This window comes from Panulirus ornatus, chromosome 12 (assembly GCF_036320965.1).
Source record: "Panulirus ornatus isolate Po-2019 chromosome 12, ASM3632096v1, whole genome shotgun sequence".
NCBI classification, from domain to species: Eukaryota; Metazoa; Arthropoda; class Malacostraca; order Decapoda; family Palinuridae; genus Panulirus; species Panulirus ornatus.
In genome coordinates this window covers 29,806,334-29,825,863 of record NC_092235.1, presented here as the reverse complement: position 1 = coordinate 29,825,863, position 19,530 = coordinate 29,806,334, and the positions used below count along the sequence as shown (strand labels likewise).

Sequence of the window (19,530 nt, the reverse complement as noted above, 5' to 3'; positions counted from 1 at the left end):
GGATTTTGCAGGAGAGAAAGTAATTAGATATAACATTGAGGGTAAGATAGGAAGATGGATTAAAGAGTTTATGACTAACAGAAAGCTGGAAGTGGTAGCAAAGAGAACTATGTCTTAACCTCATCACTCTTTGTAATAATGATATCGGACACCTATGGTGAAGTAGAGCATAATAATAAATTTTGTTGATAACACCAGAGTAAGGAAGTTGATTGGATTGGAAACTGATCAAAAGAGAATGCAAAAAAGACTAGGACACTTCGCAAATGGGCAAAAGTGAACTTGATGGAATTTAGTGAATAAATATTTAAGCAAATTTTGCTGCTTAATTTGTTTATGTATTGGGTGGTGAGGGAAGTTGAGAGAGGGGCAGGTAAATAGTTTGTAAGGGGCGAGAGGACTTGGAAAGTTAGTCGGTGGCTGATGTCATGCCGCTGGTGGCAGGTTCAAATGAGAAACTGCAGAAGTTGGTGTTTAAGTCTGGGAGTGTATGTGAAAGAACCATGAGGGTAATTTTGAATAAAAGTAAGGTTATTATATTAGGTTTATTGGTGTAGTTATGTGATTTTGGATGGAGGAAACTTGGAGAAAGTCAAGTGTTTGAAATATCTGGTAATGGACATGGCACCCAATAGAATCATGGAAGTGTAGGTGTGTCAGGTTTGGCATGGGAGTGAAGGTTATGGGAACATTGAGGAATGTGTGGAAAGAGAGGTCACTCTGTGGGAGGGCAGAAATGGGCCCAACAGAGAAAGTGAAGCAAATTAAAAGACTTGGATGTCACTCATAACTGATAGACTAGATTCAGAGAACATATTGAGAAAGTTGAACTGTCAAGTGATGTGTGGTATGATTTCGAGAACTTTATCTACAAAAAGAAAAATATTGAAGGGAACGTTTAAGATATGTATAAGAAATTGTGTTGTGTTATCACCAAAACAAGTAAACATAGAGAATTAAGAAGCACTTCATGAACAAAATTGAGGGGAAAGAACATATGGATTACCACTAAATACTTAATGAACTGCAATTATAGAGCTTATAAAGAAGAGAATGATGTATGACAAGTTATACAAGAAAACATATTGAAGGTATAAAAGATAATGACAAACCTGAAAGCTTCTCAGCAGGGAAATTCAGTTGTTGAATCTTCAAGAATACCACAGAACACACTAACAGTAAGTTAGACAGAAATTTATGACATCCCAATCAGGAAGCTGTAATTATTATTCAGTGTACTGCCTGGAGAAATAGGAAAAATGCATGGAACATCCACAGAAACCTTGAAAAGAATACTTGACATATGATTGAAATCAGTCTCAGATTAACCAAGAATAGATGATTATGTAATGCAAGCGGCAGGTGAGAAGAATAGTCTTATTCATCGAGCAACAATGAGTGCTTCACTCTAATACATTCAAGCACCAATGAGTGCTTTGCCCTAACTCTGCCATTATAGCTAAATCTTGTCGTAGGTACATCAGAGGTAGATACCCTCAACTATACATATTAAGGACAATTTGGATGTCTACTAGGCAAGTATACAGAAACTCAGTTTTTAGCTTACCAAACAAACTTATGAAACTCAAAGGCATGTTGTGAGATTGGGAAGTTTTGCTTTACTAAGTGAGAGCTTGTTGAATTTTATTAATGAGAGTAGCACTGCAACAGGAAATAAGCTTGGAAAGTGTTTAACAAACAGAAAATTCAAAGTAATAACAAATAGACTACAAGTTGATTTGTTTGGATATGGATAAATGAAAAATCCTGTGAAGTAGGAATGGTTTTTATTGTATAGTTCAATATTTGGCATGTGCTACCTACACAGATGGATTTTATGACTATTTTAATTAGGATTCAATATGACCCCTGTTCTGGACACAACAGAGTTCATAAGAACAGGCCAGTTTTTCCTGCATGTTCTTCAACATTTCCAGCTTGATTTACATGAAAGCTGCAGCAGTTTTGTTCTTCAGATCATCAGTATCCTTTAGTCACAGAGCATATACCATGTTCTTCACAAACCCCCACCCAAAGAAATAGGATGGCCAAAAAGAACCTCACCATTTATCATTGAATACATCAGACAGGAAAACAGGCTTCCAATGACTGCTGTGGTTGTGCCCCATATTGCTAGAAAATGACTATGTTCAGATTTTCCTGTTGCAGTTGTGGGATGAGGATCTGTTGCAACATGTCAAGGTATGGTTCTCAACACACTGTCTCTTCAGCTCCCTAAAGAAAAAGGGCCCTCACACCTGGTTGTGAGTCACCACATGAAATGTTGATATTGGAACTTGCCCTTTCAAGTTTGTAGGTGATGTGGGAGTGTTCAGTGCCTGATACAATAGCATTATTGTTATTCACCCTGCCACTGACATGGAATGTCACATCATCTGTGAACAGCCGCCCTTTTAGAATTTCATGTCTTACACCACTTACCCACATGTAAAGCTTGCAAACATTAATCACGATTGGTGAGAATTTTTGCATACTGCTTGAAAACATTGCATGTGACATGGGTATATTTTTGAAATTCCAGACAATGTACTAGCATGTCGTGTATGGCATCACTACATCCAGGAATAATTCTTCTCAGGTTCTTCCTGGAGCTTCTCATCATTTTTGCTGCAACAATGGCTTTAGTGATGAACTACATTTCTTCATATTTGTGGTACTGTCATCAAAGTTTGAAACAATTTGAACTGTGTAGTCTAAAAAGAAGAGAAAGATTCATGGCAGTTTTTTAATGGCAACAAATTTAAGGAATTAAAAGATTTCTGTACTTCCCAGTTGCCTTTCATGCCTTGGCAAGGTACCATTAGGAATTATGAGACAACTTATTTTTTCATACAATCATTCTTTATCTGTCATGTATAAGGTACCAAAGCCAGAGCCTACCATCCATAGCTGAGCCTAGCAGATTGCTCCATGGTTTACCTTCACTGCTTCATATGCTCAGGCACATGACTCCACATATACCCTACTATAGTTCACTCTTCCTTATGCATGCTTCTTGCCATCCATAATGTTCAGACCCTGATACTCTAGGGCTTCCTTCATTCTTTCATCTCTTTGTTGGTCTCCCCATCACCCTTACTTCCTCCAGCACCAACACATAGATTCTCTTCATCAGTCTTTCTCCACTCATGTCTCCTTACATGCAAAAGATTCTCTTTGGCAGTCTTTCTTCACTCCTTCTCTCCTTATGTGTAAACCATTGTGCCATACCCTGGTCAGATATAGGCTGTGTTTACTACTTCATGTCTCTGATAAACCACCGTTCTTTACACAATCATCCAGTTTCACACCACTTGTCTTCCTAAGACATTTTGTTTTCTGCACATCTACCCCCTTCCTTTCCTTTTCTTTCAAGGCCTAACACTCGCAATGATACTACACTTTTGGAATGAGTATACTTTCAGTTGCATGCATCTTTGCCTCTCCTTCCTCATGCTTCATAATGCACCAAGGACTGTAGCCCCAACTTTCACAGTGATTCTCTTGAGCCCCCATGATTCCACCTGCTCCAAATTCAATCTGAGATACCTGAAACACTTGACCTTCTCCAGGTTGTCCCCTCTCCTCATTCAGACACACTGAAACCACTTGGTCAAATTCTTTACTCCATCTTATTCTTGGTTTCCTCCCTTCAAACACACTCTAGTCATATTCCCCGCTCTACCTCCATCAAGTATCTCTCTCTCTCTCTCTCTCTCTCTCTCTCTCTCTCTCTCTCTCTCTCTCTCTCTCTCTCTCTCCTCTCTCTCTCTCCTCTCTCTCTCCTCTCTCTCTCCTCTCTCTCTCCCCCCCCTCTCTCTCTCTCTCTCTCTCTCTCTCTCTCTCTCTCTCTCTCTCTCTCTCTCTCTCTCTCTCAATACAGTCATAACCTCTGCTCCACCTTCTCCAGGTCTGCCCCTTTCAGACACATTCAAACTACCCAGTTATATCTTCTGCTGCATCTTCTCTGGGTCCCTCCCCAATCAAACACACTCAAACCATCCAGTCATATCCCTAGGTCCACATTTCTCCCAGGGTTCCCCACCATTCATATACACCCAAACCACCTAATTATGTCCTCAGCTTTACCTGCTCCAGGTCCCCCCATTCAGACACACTCAAACCAGCCTTCGTATCCCCTTCTCCATTTTCTTGACTTACTTTTTTCACTCTTATTTTTATCTTTCTTTTTTCATATACACTCCCAAACTCTGTCACTAGCTTCAACAGTGTCTTACTGGAGGTTGGTACCAGATCCAGATCATTTACATAGAAAAGGAAGAGAGTAGGTGACAGTATAAAACCCTGAGGAACACCAGTGTTGATGGGATATGAGGGGGAAGTTACTCCATCAGCATCTGCTGCAATGGGATATCTAGAGAGGAAACTATGCATAAAGAAACAGGGGGAAACAGAAAAACCAAAGGAAAGAAGTGTAGACAGTATAGACATATACCACACCCTCTCAAATACTTTGAAGATATCAAAAGTTATGACAAAAGTTTCACCTAAATCCCAGTGAGAGGAGGACCAGAGGTAAGTCACATTGGCGAGATCACCAGTAGACCTAGGAGTTACCACATAGCTACCAGTTCAGGAGGGACATAGGTTGTACAGGGTGAGCCAAAAGTATTTTTGAACCTGTACTAAAAATGATAGAACCACCTCATTCTTAGTATTATTGTTACTGCAAATGGCCTATGCGACTTTTGAAACATACTGTGGATGACCTCCCACTCATCCCTCCTTCCCCTTTTCCCATCCTCTTCCCCTTCCTTCCTCACACAATGTCACTTCCGTGTTTCTTTGAATGCAAGCATGTCTAATGTAATGCTCTGTGTTTGGGGACAGAATCATTTCGGGATATTTGGACACCACAGTTGCCAGATCTTACACCCCCAGATCTGTGGAGAGCAGTGAAAGGCTCAGTTTACAAAGGCAATCTTCACACTTCCTGAACTGAAGGAAACCATTACATATTTCATCATGAAGGAAGTTATCATATATTTTGTTGGGAACACCTCTCCAATTGATTTTTCACTTTGCAAGCAAGATGTGTAGATGCATGTCTACAGGTATGTGGGTGCCACTTCCAACATGTGTTGTAACTTCTGTAAGTATGGGAAATGTATATAAAGTAACGTACATAGGCGATGATTATACTCATCGCCTGTGGTAGTTGCAGTGACTGTTGGCTCACCCTGTATTTGATGTTTTGACTCATATTTTACTGATGGCTTTAGAATATTTCCTTTGTTGCACAAGATAGTATCATGTAGTGAAGTAGTGTTATTTAGTGATAGAGTGGAGGGAATACAAATTTATACCTTTAAGTTTTTTATATTACATCATCAGATGAAAAGCGAAAGCCACAAGAGAAAGGAGGTTTAGGCCTTGATGTACAAGGATCTGCAGAAATTCCTGGGCTAGACCTAACAGAGGCATCACTCAAAGGAGAGGAAGAAAAAGACAAGAATAAGGGGAAGAAGAGTTCTACAATTAAGACTGTTTTTCATGACCAGGAGGATGAAAAAATTGGTAAGTTGTGCACTTTGATAGGAATAGAATGGGAGTATGAAATAGTAATGCAAAAACAGAAGAAAAGTGTTCAAGTTCCATGAGCATAAATACTAAAGAAATAGTGAAGTGGAGACTGCAAGAGTTGGAATGCACATGGAGTGAACTGTTTTTAGGAAGATGTGTTTTGGATGAGGATACTATTGGAATGATATTGAGCACTTGAAATGGAGGTATCTTGTGTATGAAAATGAAGGCATGAATGTAGATATTAGTTTCATTTAACATTTTAGTTGACTTTGTTAAGTGAGGAAATAAAAAGTGTCAGTATTAGCATGGAAATCTATATCTGTATCTCTGATGCCTGTTTCCTTCTGGAACTCCCTCACTGGTGTGGTCATGTTGTTAGAGTCTCCATTAATAGTGAACTCCAGTGCTGCTTCTAAGCCTTTAGTGCCTCAATCCTAACAGGCCACTGGCTGAGGACAAGTCTAACACAGTGTGTGTTTGGAGGCTCCTACCTAATGTTGCATCTGACTGCTTCTACTTAATGCTCCTGCTTAATTTTCCTACCTACTACCTCTACCTAATGTTTCCACCAAAGTCTGCATAAATGTTCCTACCTATTACTGTCTGTTGTTCCTACATTTTGCAAAAAGGCAAGGCTTGCACATAGCGCTCACCAAAGGAAAATCTAGAGTTACGAAGAATGAGCTATGTGAGTTAAGTGTTGTCAAATGTTATGCGTGACAAGGAGTAATTTTATATTTGTGGACAGAATGCCATTATTCCACGTGTGGGTGAGGCAGAAAGAAAACCAAACATAGTGTATGATATTGTATGTATAAATACCTATTAGGCTGTAATGGATAATATCTTTCCTTTGTAACAGGGAGTAGAATTAGTGATGAGATAAAAACGATTTTAGTAAATAGGAAATTGCTGATTACTAAGCAGTCAGTATACGATAGAATTCTTAAATTTAAGCTCAGGTTTAACTGAACAAAGTTAGTTATGTCTTGTATGTACAGTACATTGATATTATTGTGATTATCATTATTGTTTTTCATTTTTTATTATGCTAAGTCACTGTCTCCCATGTAGTGAGGTAGCACAAGAAAACAGATGAAAGAATGGCCCAACCCACCCACATACACATGTATATACATAAATGCCGACACACGCACATATACATACCTATACATTTCAATGTATACATACATAAACATACACATGTACATATCCAAACTTGCTGCCTTCATCCATTCCCGTCACCACTCCACCACACATGAAACAGCACCCCCCTCCCCCTACGCGAGCACAAGGTAGCACTAGGAAAAGACAACAAAGGCTGTCATGTGCAATACACTGAAACCACATCTCCCCCTCCACATCCAGGCCCCACAAAACTTTCCATGGTTGACCCCAGACGCATCACACGCCCCAGATCAATCCATTGAAAGCATGTCGACCCTGGTATACCACATTGTTCCAACTCACTCCTTTCCTTGCACACCCCCCACCCTCCTGTATGTTCAGGCCTCGATCACTCAAAATCACTTTCACTCCATCCTTCCACCTCCAGTTTGGTCTCCCACCTCTTTTTCTTTCCTCCACCTCTGACACACCTTTCCCCCTTGTCAATCCCTCCCTACTCACCCTCTCCACATGACCAAACCACTTCAATACAACCCCTTCTGCTCTCTCCACCACACACTTTTCATTACCACACATCTCTCTTACCCTTTCATTACTTACTCGACGAAACCACCTCACACCACATATTGTCCTCAAACATCTCATTTCCAACACATCCACCCTCCTTCGCACACCCCTATCTATAGCCCATGCTTCGCGACCATATAATATTGTTGGAATCACTATTCCTTCAAACATACCCATTTTTGCTCTCCGAGATAGCATTCTTGCATTCCACACATTCTTCAATGCTCCCAGAACGTTCACCCCCTCCCCCATCTAGTGACACTTCCACTTCCCTGCTTCCATCCGCTGCTAAATCCACTCCCAGATATCTAAAACACTTCACTTCCTCCATTTTTTCTCCATTCAAACTTACCTCCCACTTAACTTGTCCCTCACCCCTACTGAACCTAACAACCTTGCTCTTATTCTCATTTACTCTCAACTTTCTTCTTTCACACACTTTACCAAACTCAGTCACCAACGTCTGCAGTTTCTCATGCAAATCAGCCACTAGCACTGTTTCATCAGCAAACAAGAACTGACTCACTTCCCAAGCCCTCTCATCCACAACAGACTGCATACTTGCCCCTCCCTAACAACCCCATCCATAAACAAATTAAACAACCATGGAGACATCACGCATCCCTGCCGCAAACCGACATTCACTGAAAACCAATCACTTTCCTCTCTTTCTACCTGTACACATGCCTTACATCCTTGATAAAAACTTTTCACTCCTTCTAGCAACTTACCTCCCACACCATATAATCTTTAATATATTTATATAAACCAACCACACCTTGTACTCTTAATGTATTTATATAAACCTCCCACACCATATACTCTTAATATATTTATATATATCTCTATATGTGTGTGTGTGTTTATGAGTGGATGGGCCATTCTTTGTCTGTTTCCTGGCGCTACCTCTCTGACACAGGAAACAGCGATTAATAATGATAATAATGATGATAGATATCTGGGAGTGGTTTTGGCAGCGGATGGAGCCATGGAAATGGAATTGAGACACAGGTTGGGGAGGGGGCAAAGGTTCTGGGAGCATTGAAGAACGTGTGGAAGGCAAGAACGTTATCTCAGAGAGCAAAAGTGGGTATGTTTGAAGGAATAGTGGCTCCAACAATGTTATATGGTTGTAAGGCATGGGCCATAGATAGGGATTTGCGGAGGAGGGTGAATGTGTTGGAAATGAGATGTTTGAGGACAATAAGTGGTGTGAGATGGTTTGATCGAGTAAGTAATGAAAAAATGAGAGAGCTGTGTGGTAATAAATAGAGTGTGGTTGAGAGAGCAGAAGAGGGTGTATTGAAATGGTTTGGTCACATGGAGAGAATGAGTGAGGAAAGATTGACAAAGAGGATATGTGTGTCAGAGGTGGAGGGAACGAGAAGTGGGAGACCAAATTGGAGGTGGAAGGATGGAGTGAAAAACATTTTGAGCAATTGGGGCCTGAACATACAGTAGGGTTAAAGGGGTGCAAGGAATAGAGTGAATTGGAACGATGTGGTATACCGGGATCGATGTGCTGTCAATGGATTGAACCATGGCATGTGAAGTGTCTGGGGTAAACCATAGAAAGTTATGTGGGACCTGGATGTGGAAAGGGAGCTATGGTTTCTGTGCATTACACATGAAAGCTAGAGACTGAGAGTGAACAAATGTGGCCTTTGTTGTCTTTTTCTAGCACTACCTCATATGCGCGCGGCGGGAGGAGGGTGCCATTTCATGTGTGGCGGGGTGGTGACAGGAATGAATAAAGGCAGCAGTTATGTACATGTGTTTGAATTATGTACTTGTGTCTAAATGTATATGTCTGTGTCAGTATACACATATGTATACGTTCAAATGTAAAGGTATGTATATATGCATGTGTGGATGTGTATGTATATACATGTGTATGTGGGTGGATTGGGCCATTCTTTCGTCTGTTTCCTTGTGCTACAATGCTAATGCAGGAGACAGCGACAAAGTATAATAAATTAATAAAATAAATATATATATATATATATATATATATATATATATATATATATATATATATATATATATATTATTTTATTATTATACTTTGTCGCTGTCTCCCGCGTTTGCGAGGTAGCGCAAGGAAACAGACGAAAGAATGGCCCAATCCACCCACATACACATGTATATACATACACATTATATATATATATATATATATATATATATATATATATATATATATATATATATATATTATTTTTTTATTATACTTTGTCGCTATCTCCTGCCTTAGCGAGGTAGCACAAGGAAACAGACGAAAAAATGGCCCAACCCACCCACATACACATGTATGTACAAGGGTATGGCCACAACAAAGGAATCTTCCTTTATTCCTGTCCTTACATGCCTCCTTCTTAAACACCATTCCATATATTCCTCCCCTATTTCTTTCCCTCTGGTTCTGTTCCACTCTATTTCCCAATGTCACAAGTGGTCTCCATCTTTCACCAACCCATTTAATCGTACTATTGTTCACTTTCCTTGTAAACTCACAGTCTTGCATTATTTCTATATTCCCAAAGTACCTCAAAGTATTATGTTTTACCCACTCTACCACCCCACTTTGCATTCCCTGCCGTTCCAGATCTCTTAAACACTCAGTCATTAGTCTCTTCATTGCATCTAGTCATAGGTATGGGTATTTCAAGTTAATGTTATTGACATATTTATTTATTTATTTTGCTTTGTCGCTGTCTCCCGTGTTAGGGAGGTAGCGCAAGGAAACAGACGAAAGAATGGCCTAACCCACCCACATACACATGTATACACATACACGTCCACACACGCAAATATACATACCTATACATCTCAATGTATACATATATATACACACACAGACATATACGTATATACACATATACATGATTCATACTGTCTGCCTTTATTCATTCCCATCCCCACCTTGCCACACATGAAATAACAACTCCCTCCCCCTTCATGTGTGCGAGGTAGCGCTAGGAAAATACAACAAAGGCCACATTCGTTCACACTCAGTCTCTAGCTGTCATGTAATAATGCACCGGAACCACAGCTCCCTTTCCACATCCAGGCCCCACAGAACTTTCCATGGTTTTCCCCAGACGCTTCACATGCCCTGGTTCAATCCATTAACAGCATGTCAACCCCGGTATACCACATCGTTCCAATTCACTCTATTCCTTGCATGCCTTTCACCCTCCTGCATGTTCAGGCCTCGATCACTCAAGATCTTTTTCACTCCATCTTTCCACTTCCAATTTGGTCTCCCACTTCTCCTCGTTCCCTCCACCTCTGACACACATATCCTCTTGGTCAATCTTTCCTCACTCATTCTCTCCATGTGACCAAACCATTTCAAAACACCTCTTCTGCTCTCTCAACCACACTCTTTTTATTACTACACGTCTCTCTTACCCTATTATTACTTAATCGATCAAACCACCTCACACCACACATTGTCCTCAAACATCTCATTTCCAGCACATCCACCCTCCTCCGCACAACTCTATCCATAGCCTGTGCCTCACAACCATATAATATTGTTGGAACCACTATTCCTTCAAACATACCCATTTTTGCTTTCCGAGATAATGTTCTCGACTTTCACACATTCTTCTAGGCTCCCAGAATTTTCGCCCCCTCCCCCACCCTATGATTCACTTTCATTTCCATGGTTCCATCTGCTGCCAAATCCATTCCGAGATATCTAAAACCAAACTTACCTCCCATTTGACTTGACCCTCAACCCTACTGTACCTAATAACCTTGCTCTTATTCCCATTTACTCTCAACTCTCTTCTTTCACACACTTTACCAAACTCAGTCACCAGCTTCTGCAGTTTCTCACATGAATCGACCACTAGCGCTGTATCATCAGCGAACAACAACTAACTCACTTCCCAAGCTCTCTCATTTACAACAGACTGCATACTTGCCCCTCTTTCCAAAACTCTTGCATTCACCTCCCTAACAACCCCATCCATAAACAAATTAAACAACCATGGAGACATCACACACCCTTGCCGCAAACCTACATTCACTGAGAACCAATCATTTTCCTCTCTTCCTGCACATACACATGCCTTACATCCTTGATAAGAACTTTTCACTGCTTCTAACAACTTTTCTCCCACACCATATATTCTTAATACCTTCCACAGAGCATCTCTGTCAACTCTATCATATGCCTTCTCCAGATCCATAAATGCTACATACAAATCCATTTGCTTTTCTAAGTATTTCTCACATACATTCTTCAAAGCAAACACCTGATCCACACATCCTCTACCACTTCTGAAATCACACTGCTCTTCCCCAATCTGATGCTTTGTACATGCCTTCACCCTCTCAATCAATGTCCTCCCATATAATTCACCAGGAATACTCAACAAACTTATACCTCTGTAATTTGAGCACTCACTCTTATCCCCTTTGCCTTTATACAATGGCACTATGCAAGCATTCCGCCAATCCTCAGGCACCTCGCACCTCACCATGAATCATACATACATTAATAACCTTACCAACCAGTCAACAATACAGTCACCCCCTTTTTTAATAAATTCCACTGCAATACCATCCACACCCGCTGCCTTGCCGGCTTTCATCTTCCGCAAAGCTTTTACTACCTCTTCTCTGTTTACCAAATCATTTTCCCTAACCCTCTCACTTTGCACACCACCTTGACCAAAACACCCTATATCAGCCACTCTATCATCAAACACATTCAACAAACCTTCAAAATACTCACTCCATCTCCTCACATCACCACTACTTGTTATCACCTCCCCATTAGCCCCCTTCACTGAAGTTCCCATTTGTTCCCTTGTCTTATGCACTGTACCTCCTTCCAAAAGATCTTTTTATTATCCCTAAGATTTAATGATTCTCTCTCACCCCAACTCTCATTTGGCCTCTTCACCTCTTCCACCTTTCTCTTGACCTCCTGCCTCTTTCTTTTATACATCTCCCACTCATCTGCATTATTTCCCTGCAAAAATCGTCCAAATGCCTCTCTCTTCTCTTTCACTAATAATCTCACTTCTCCATCCCACCACTCACTACCCTTTCTAATCTGCCCACCTCCCACCTTTCTCATGCCACAAGCACCTTTTCCGCAAGCCATCACTGCTCCCCTAAATACATCCCATTCCTCCCCCACTCCCCTTACCTCCTTTGTTCTCACCTTTTTCCATTCTGTACTCAGTCTCTCCTGGTACTTCCTCACATAAGTCTCCTTCCCAAGCTCACCTACTCTCACCACTCTCTTCACCCCAACATTCTCTCTTCTTTTCTGAAAACCTCTACAAATCTTCACCTTAGCCTCCACAAGATAATGATCAGACATCCCTCCAGTTGCACCTCTCAGCACATTTCCAATCACCAGTCCTTTTTCAGCACATAGATCTACAAGCTCTTCACCATTTCCATTTACAACACTGAACACCCCATGTATACCAATTATTCCCTCAACTGCCACATTACTCACCTTTGCATTCAAATCACTCATCACTATAACCCGGTCTCGTGCATCAAAACTACTAACACGCTCATTCAGCTGCTCCCAAAACACTTGCCTCTCATGATCTGTCTTCTCATGCCCAGGTGCATATGCACCAATAATCACCCATCTCTCTCCATCAACTCTCAGTTTTACCCATATTAATCTAGAGTTTACTTTCTTACACTCTATCACATACTCTCACCACTCCTGTTTCAGAAGTAGTGCTACTCCTTCCCTTGCTCTTGTCCTCTCACTAACTCCTGACTTTACTCCCAAGACATTCCCAAACCACTCTTCCCCTTTACCCTTGAGCTTTGTTTCACTCTTAGCCAAAACATCCGGGTTCCTTTCCTCAAACATACTACCTATCTCTCCGTTTTTCTCATCTTGGTTACATCCACACGTTTAGACACCCCAATCTGAGCCTTCGAGGAGGATGAGCACTCCCTGCATGACTCCTTCTGTTTCCCCTTTTAGAAAGTCAAAATACAAGGAGGGGAGGGTTTCTAAACCCCCGCTCCTGTCCCCTTTAGTCGACTTCTACGACATGTGAGGAATGTGTGGGAAGTATTCTTTCTCCCCAATCTCACGTATATTGTTAGATTTGCCTTATACTCAGTCCTAATTTCTAGTCTCTCAGAAGATATTTTTGTTAATTTCAGATGTAAAACTTGGAGCTGAGCCACTGAAGATTGGACCAATAGGTGTACCCCCACAAAAGCAAGAAAAGTTTACCTTACCTGGAGATTGGTATGATGACGATGAGGAAAGTGAACGTAAAGAGCCAGAGGGTAAAGAGGAAGGAAGCAAGAAAGGAGGAAACAGGGAGGAGAGAAGCAAGAATAAAGAAAGTAAAGAAGGAAACAAGGAGGGAGAAGTCAAAAGTGATGAAGACAAAACATTAAAAGATCCTCCAAGGAATTTGAAATCAGGTGTAAGTATTTATTTAAGCCATGATTGTGGGTGTCCTTTATTTGGGAAGGACATGATTTTTTTTTTTCCATTAAAAGAGAATGCTATTATGTTGTGTACTGAGTTCATCATGTCTCTTATCAGGCCATATCAACTGCTCTCAGAATAACCCATGCAAATCACCTCTGGATAGATCAGACACTGCATAATCCTACATAATCATCAGGACTTGTATGGGTACCTCTTGTGAAAGTATCTCTCTCTCTGTTTCTCCATTTTTCCATGCTTTCTCTGACTGACAAATTATCTACATAGGTCTGACTTCACAGATCCATGAAGTGAAATGCTGCTGCTAGGAACAGTAACAATATATATATATATATATATATATATATATATATATATATATATATATATATATATATATATATATATATATATGGATCATAGGGTGGGGGAGGGGGCGAAAATTCTGGGGGCCTTGAAGAATGTGTGGAAGTCGAGAACATTATCTCGGAAAGCAAAAATGGGTATGTTTGAAGGAATAGTGGTTCCAACAATGTTGTATGATTGCGAGGCGTGGGCTATGGATAGAGTTGTGCGCAGGAGGATGGATGTGCTGGAAATGAGATGTTTGAGGACAATGTGTGGTGTGAGGTGGTTTGATGGAGTGAGTAACGTAAGGGTAAGAGAGATGTGTGGAAATAAAAAGAGCGTGGTTGAGAGAGCAGAAGAGGGTGTTTTGAAGTGGTTTGGGCACATGGAGAGAATGAGTGAGGAAAGATTGACCAAGAGGATATATGTGTCGGCGGGCAAGGAATAGAGTGAATTGGATCGATGTGGTATACCGGGGTTGACGTGCTGTCAGTGGATTGAATCAGGGCATGTGAAGCGTCTGGGGTAAACCATGGAAAGTTGTGTGGGGCCTGGATGTGGAAAGGGAGCTGTGGTTTCGGGCATTATTGCATGACAGCTGGAGACTGAGTGTGAATGAATGGGGCCTTTGTTGTCTTTTCCTAGCGGTACCTCACACACATGAGGGGGGAGGGGGATGGTATTCCATGTGTGGCGGGGTGGCAGTGGGAATGAGTAGGGGCAGACAGTGTGAATTGTGTGCATGGGTATATATGTATGTGTCTGTGTGTGTATATATATGTGTACATTGAGATGAATAGGTATGTATATTTGCGTGTGTGGATGTGTGTATATGTGCATTTGTGTGGGGGTGAGTTGGGCCATTTCTTTCGTCTGTTTCCTTGCGCTACCTCGCAAACATGGGAGACAGCGACAAAGCAAAATGAATAAATATATATATATATATATATATATATATATATATATATATATATATATTTTTTTTTTTTTTTTTTTTTATACTTTGTTGCTGTCTCCCGCGTTTGCGAGGTAGCGCGAGGAAACAGACGAAAGAAATGCCCCCCCCCATACACATGTACATACACACGTCCACACACGCAAATATACATACCTACACAGCTTTCCATGGTTTACCCCAGACGCTTCACATGCCTTGATTCAATCCACTGACAGCACGTCAACCCCTATATACCACATCGCTCCAATTCACTCTATTCCTTGCCCTCCTTTCACCCTCCTGCATGTTCAGGCCCCGATCACACAAAATCTTTTTCACTCCATCTTTCCACCTCCAATTTGGTCTCCCTCTTCTCCTCGTTCCCTCCACCTCCGACACATATATCCTCTTGGTCAATCTTTCCTCACTCATTCTCTCCATGTGCCCAAACCATTTCAAAACACCCTCTTCTGCTCTCTCAACCACGCTCTTTTTATTTCCACACATCTCTCTTACCCTTACGTTACTTACTCGATCAAACCACCTCACACCACACATTGTCCTCAAACATCTCATTTCCAGCACGTCCATCCTCCTGCGCACAACTCTATCCATAGCCCACGCCTCGCAACCATACAACATTGTTGGAACCACTATTCCTTCAAACATACCCATTTTTGCTTTCCGAGATAATGTTCTTGACTTCCACACATTTTTCAAGGCTCCCAAAATTTTCGCCCCCTCCCCCACCCTATGATCCACTTCCGCTTCCATGGTTCCATCCGCTGACAGATGCACTCCCAGATATCTAAAACACTTCACTTCCAGTTTTTCTCCATTCAAACTCACCTCCCAATTGACTTGACCCTCAACCCTACTGTACCTAATAACCTTGCTCTTATTCACATTTACTCTTAACTTTCTTCTTCCACACACTTTACCAAACTCGGTCACCAGCTTCTGCAGTTTCTCACATGAATCAGCCACCAGCGCTGTATCATCAGCGAACAACAACTGACTCACTTCCCAAGCTCTCTCATCCCCAACAGACTTCATACTTGCCCCTCTTTCCAGGACTCTTGCATTTACCTCCCTAACAACCCCATCCATAAACAAATTAAACAACCATGGAGACATCACACACCCCTGCCGCAAACCTACATTCACTGAGAACCAATCACTTTCCTCTCTTCCTACACGTACACACACACATATATATATATATATATATATATATATATATATATATATATATATATATATAAATATATATATATATTATTATTTTTTTTTATTTATCATACTTTGTCGCTGTCTTCCGCATTTGCGAGGTAGCGCAAGGAAACAGACGAAAGAAATGGCCCAACCCCCCCATACACATGTATATACATACGTCCACACACACAAATATACATACCTACACAGCTTTCCATAGCTTACCCCAGACGCTTCACATGCCTTGATTCAATCCACTGACAGCACGTCAACCCCGGTATACCACATCGCTCCAATTCACTCTATTCCTTGCCCTCCTTTCACCCTCCTGCATGTTCAGGCCCCGATCACACAAAATCTTTTTCACTCCATCTTTCCACCTCCAATTTGGTCTCCCTCTTCTCCTTGTTCCCTCCACCTCCGACACATATATCCTCTTGGTCAATCTTTCCTCACTCATCCTCTCCATGTGCCCAAACCACTTCAAAACACCCTCTTCTGCTCTCTCAACCACGCTCTTTTTATTTCCACACATCTCTCTTACCCTTACGTTACTCACTCGATCAAACCACCTCACACCATACATTGTCCTCAAACATCTCATTTCCAGCACATCCATCCTCCTGCGCACAACTCTATCCATAGCCCACGCCTCGCAACCATACAACATTGTTGGAACCACTATTCCTTCAAACATAGCCATTTTTGCTTTCCGAGATAATGTTCTCGACTTCCACACATTCTTCAAGGCCCCCAGAATTTTCGCCCCCTCCCCCACCCTATGATCCACTTCCGCTTCCATGGTTCCATCCGCTGCCAGATCCACTCCCAGATATCTAAAACACTTCACTTCCTCCAGTTTTTCTCCATTCAAACTCACCTCCCAATTGACTTGACCCTCAACCCTACTGTACCTAATAACCTTGCTCTTATTCACATTTACTCTTAACTTTCTTCTTCCACACACTTTACCAAACTCAGTCACCAGCTTCTGCAGTTTCTCACATGAATCAGCCACCAGCGCTGTATCATCAGCGAACAACAACTGACTCACTTCCCAAGCTCTCTCATCCCCAACAGACTTCATACTTGCCCCTCTTTCCAGAACTCTTGCATTCACCTCCCTAACAACCCCATCCATAAACAAATTAAACAACCATGGAGACATCACACACCCCTGCCGCAAACCTACATTCACTGAGAACCAATCACTTTCCTCTCTTCCTACACGTACACATGCCTTACATCCTCGATAAAAACTTTTCACTGCTTCTAACAACTTTCCTCCCACACCATATATTCTTAATACCTTCCACAGAGCATCTCTATCAACTCTATCATATGCCTTCTCCAGATCCATAAATGCTACATACAAATCCATTTGCTTTTCTAGGTATTTCTCACATACATTCTTCAAAGCAAACACCTGATCCACACATCCTCTACCACCTCTGAAACCACACTGCTCTTCCCCAATCTGATGCTCTCTACATGCCTTCACCCTCTCAATCAATACCCTCCCATATGATTTACCAGGAATACTCAACAAACTTATACCTCTGTAATTTGAGGACTCACTCTTATCCCCTTTGCCTTTGTACAATGGCACTATGCACGCATTCCGCCAATCCTCAGGCACCTCACCATGAGTCATACATACATTAAATAACCTTACCAACCAGTCAACAATACAGTCACCCCCTTTTTTAATAAATTCCACTGCAATACCATCCAAACCTGCTGCCTTGCCGGCTTTCATCTTCCGCAAAGCTTTCACTACCTCTTCTCTGTTTACCAAACCATTTTCCCTAACCCTCTCACTTTGCACACCACCTCGACCAAAACACTCTATATCTGCCACTCTATCATCAAACACATTCAACAAACCTTCAAAATACTCACTCCATCTCCTTCTCACATCACCACTACTTGTTATCACCTCCCCATTTGCGCCCTTCACTGAAGTTCCCATTTGCTCCCTTGTCTTACGCACTTTATTTACCTCCTTCCAGAACATCTTTTTATTCTCCCTAAAATTTAATGATACTCTCTCACCCCAACTCTCATTTGCCCTTTTTTTCACCTCTTGCACCTTTCTCTTGACCTCCTGTCTCTTTCTTTTATACATCTCCCACTCAATTGCATTTTTTCCCTGCAAAAATCGTCCAAATGCCTCTCTCTTCTCTTTCACTAATACTCTTACTTCTTCATCCCACCACTCACTACCCTTTCTAATCAACCCACCTCCCACTCTTCTCATGCCACAAGCATCTTTTGCGCAATCCATCACTGATTCCCTAAATACATCCCATTCCTCCCCCACTCCCCTTACTTCCATTGTTCTCACCTTTTTCCATTCTGTACTCAGTCTCTCCTGGTACTTCCTCACACAGGTCTCCTTCTCAAGCTCACTTACTCTCACCACCCTCTTCACCCCAACATTCACTCTTCTTTTCTGAAAACCCATACAAATCTTCACCTTAGCCTCCACAAGATAATGATCAGACATCCCTCCAGTTGCACCTCTCAGCACATTAACATCCAAAAGTCTCTCTTTCGCACGCCTGTCAATTAACACGTAATCCAATAACGCTCTCTGGCCATCTCTCCTACTTACATAAGTATACTTATGTATATCTCGCTTTTTAAACCATGTATTCCCAATCATCAGTCCTTTTTCAGCACATAAATCTACAAGCTCTTCACCATTTCCATTTACAACACTGAACACCCCATGTATACCAATTATTCCCTCAACTGCCACATTACTCACCTTTGCATTCAAATCACCCATCACTATAACCCGGTCTCGTGCATCAAAACCACTAACACACTCATTCAGCTGCTCCCAAAACACTTGCCTCTCTTGATCTTTCTTCTCATGCCCAGGTGCATATGCACCAATAATCACCCACCTCTCTCCATCAACTTTCAGTTTTACCCATATTAATCGAGAATTTACTTTCTTACAATCTATCACATACTCCCACAACTCCTGTTTCAGGAGTATTGCTATATATATATATATATATATATATATATATATATTCCCTGGGGATAGGGGAGAAAGAATACTTCCCACGTATTCCCTGCGTGTCATAGAAGGCGACTAAAAGGGAAGGGAGCGGGGGGCTGGAAATCCTCCCCTCTCGTTTTTTTTTTTTTAATTTTCCAAAAGAAGGAACAGAGAAGAGGGCCAGGTGAGGATATTCCCTCAAAGGCCCAGTCCTCTGTTCTTAACGCTACCTCGCTATCGCGGGAAATGGCGAATAGTATGAAAAAAAAAAAAAAAAAAAAAAAATATATATATATATATATATATATATATATATATATATATATATAT

At 41.4% G+C, this 19,530-nt stretch overlaps 1 protein-coding gene across 5 annotated transcripts in view; it reads left to right on the top strand.

The window, feature by feature from the left end:
• LOC139751988 (uncharacterized) overlaps window positions 1–19,530 on the top strand; it is a 381,942-nt gene that overhangs the window by 216,663 nt on the left and 145,749 nt on the right. For all 5 annotated transcript variants that reach the window (XM_071667739.1, XM_071667742.1, XM_071667740.1 and 2 more), the window contains exons 9-10: window positions 5,356–5,538; window positions 13,408–13,679. In XM_071667739.1, the coding sequence (XP_071523840.1) occupies window positions 5,356–5,538; window positions 13,408–13,679 (455 nt within the window). The remainder of the gene's footprint in view (window positions 1–5,355; window positions 5,539–13,407; window positions 13,680–19,530) is intronic.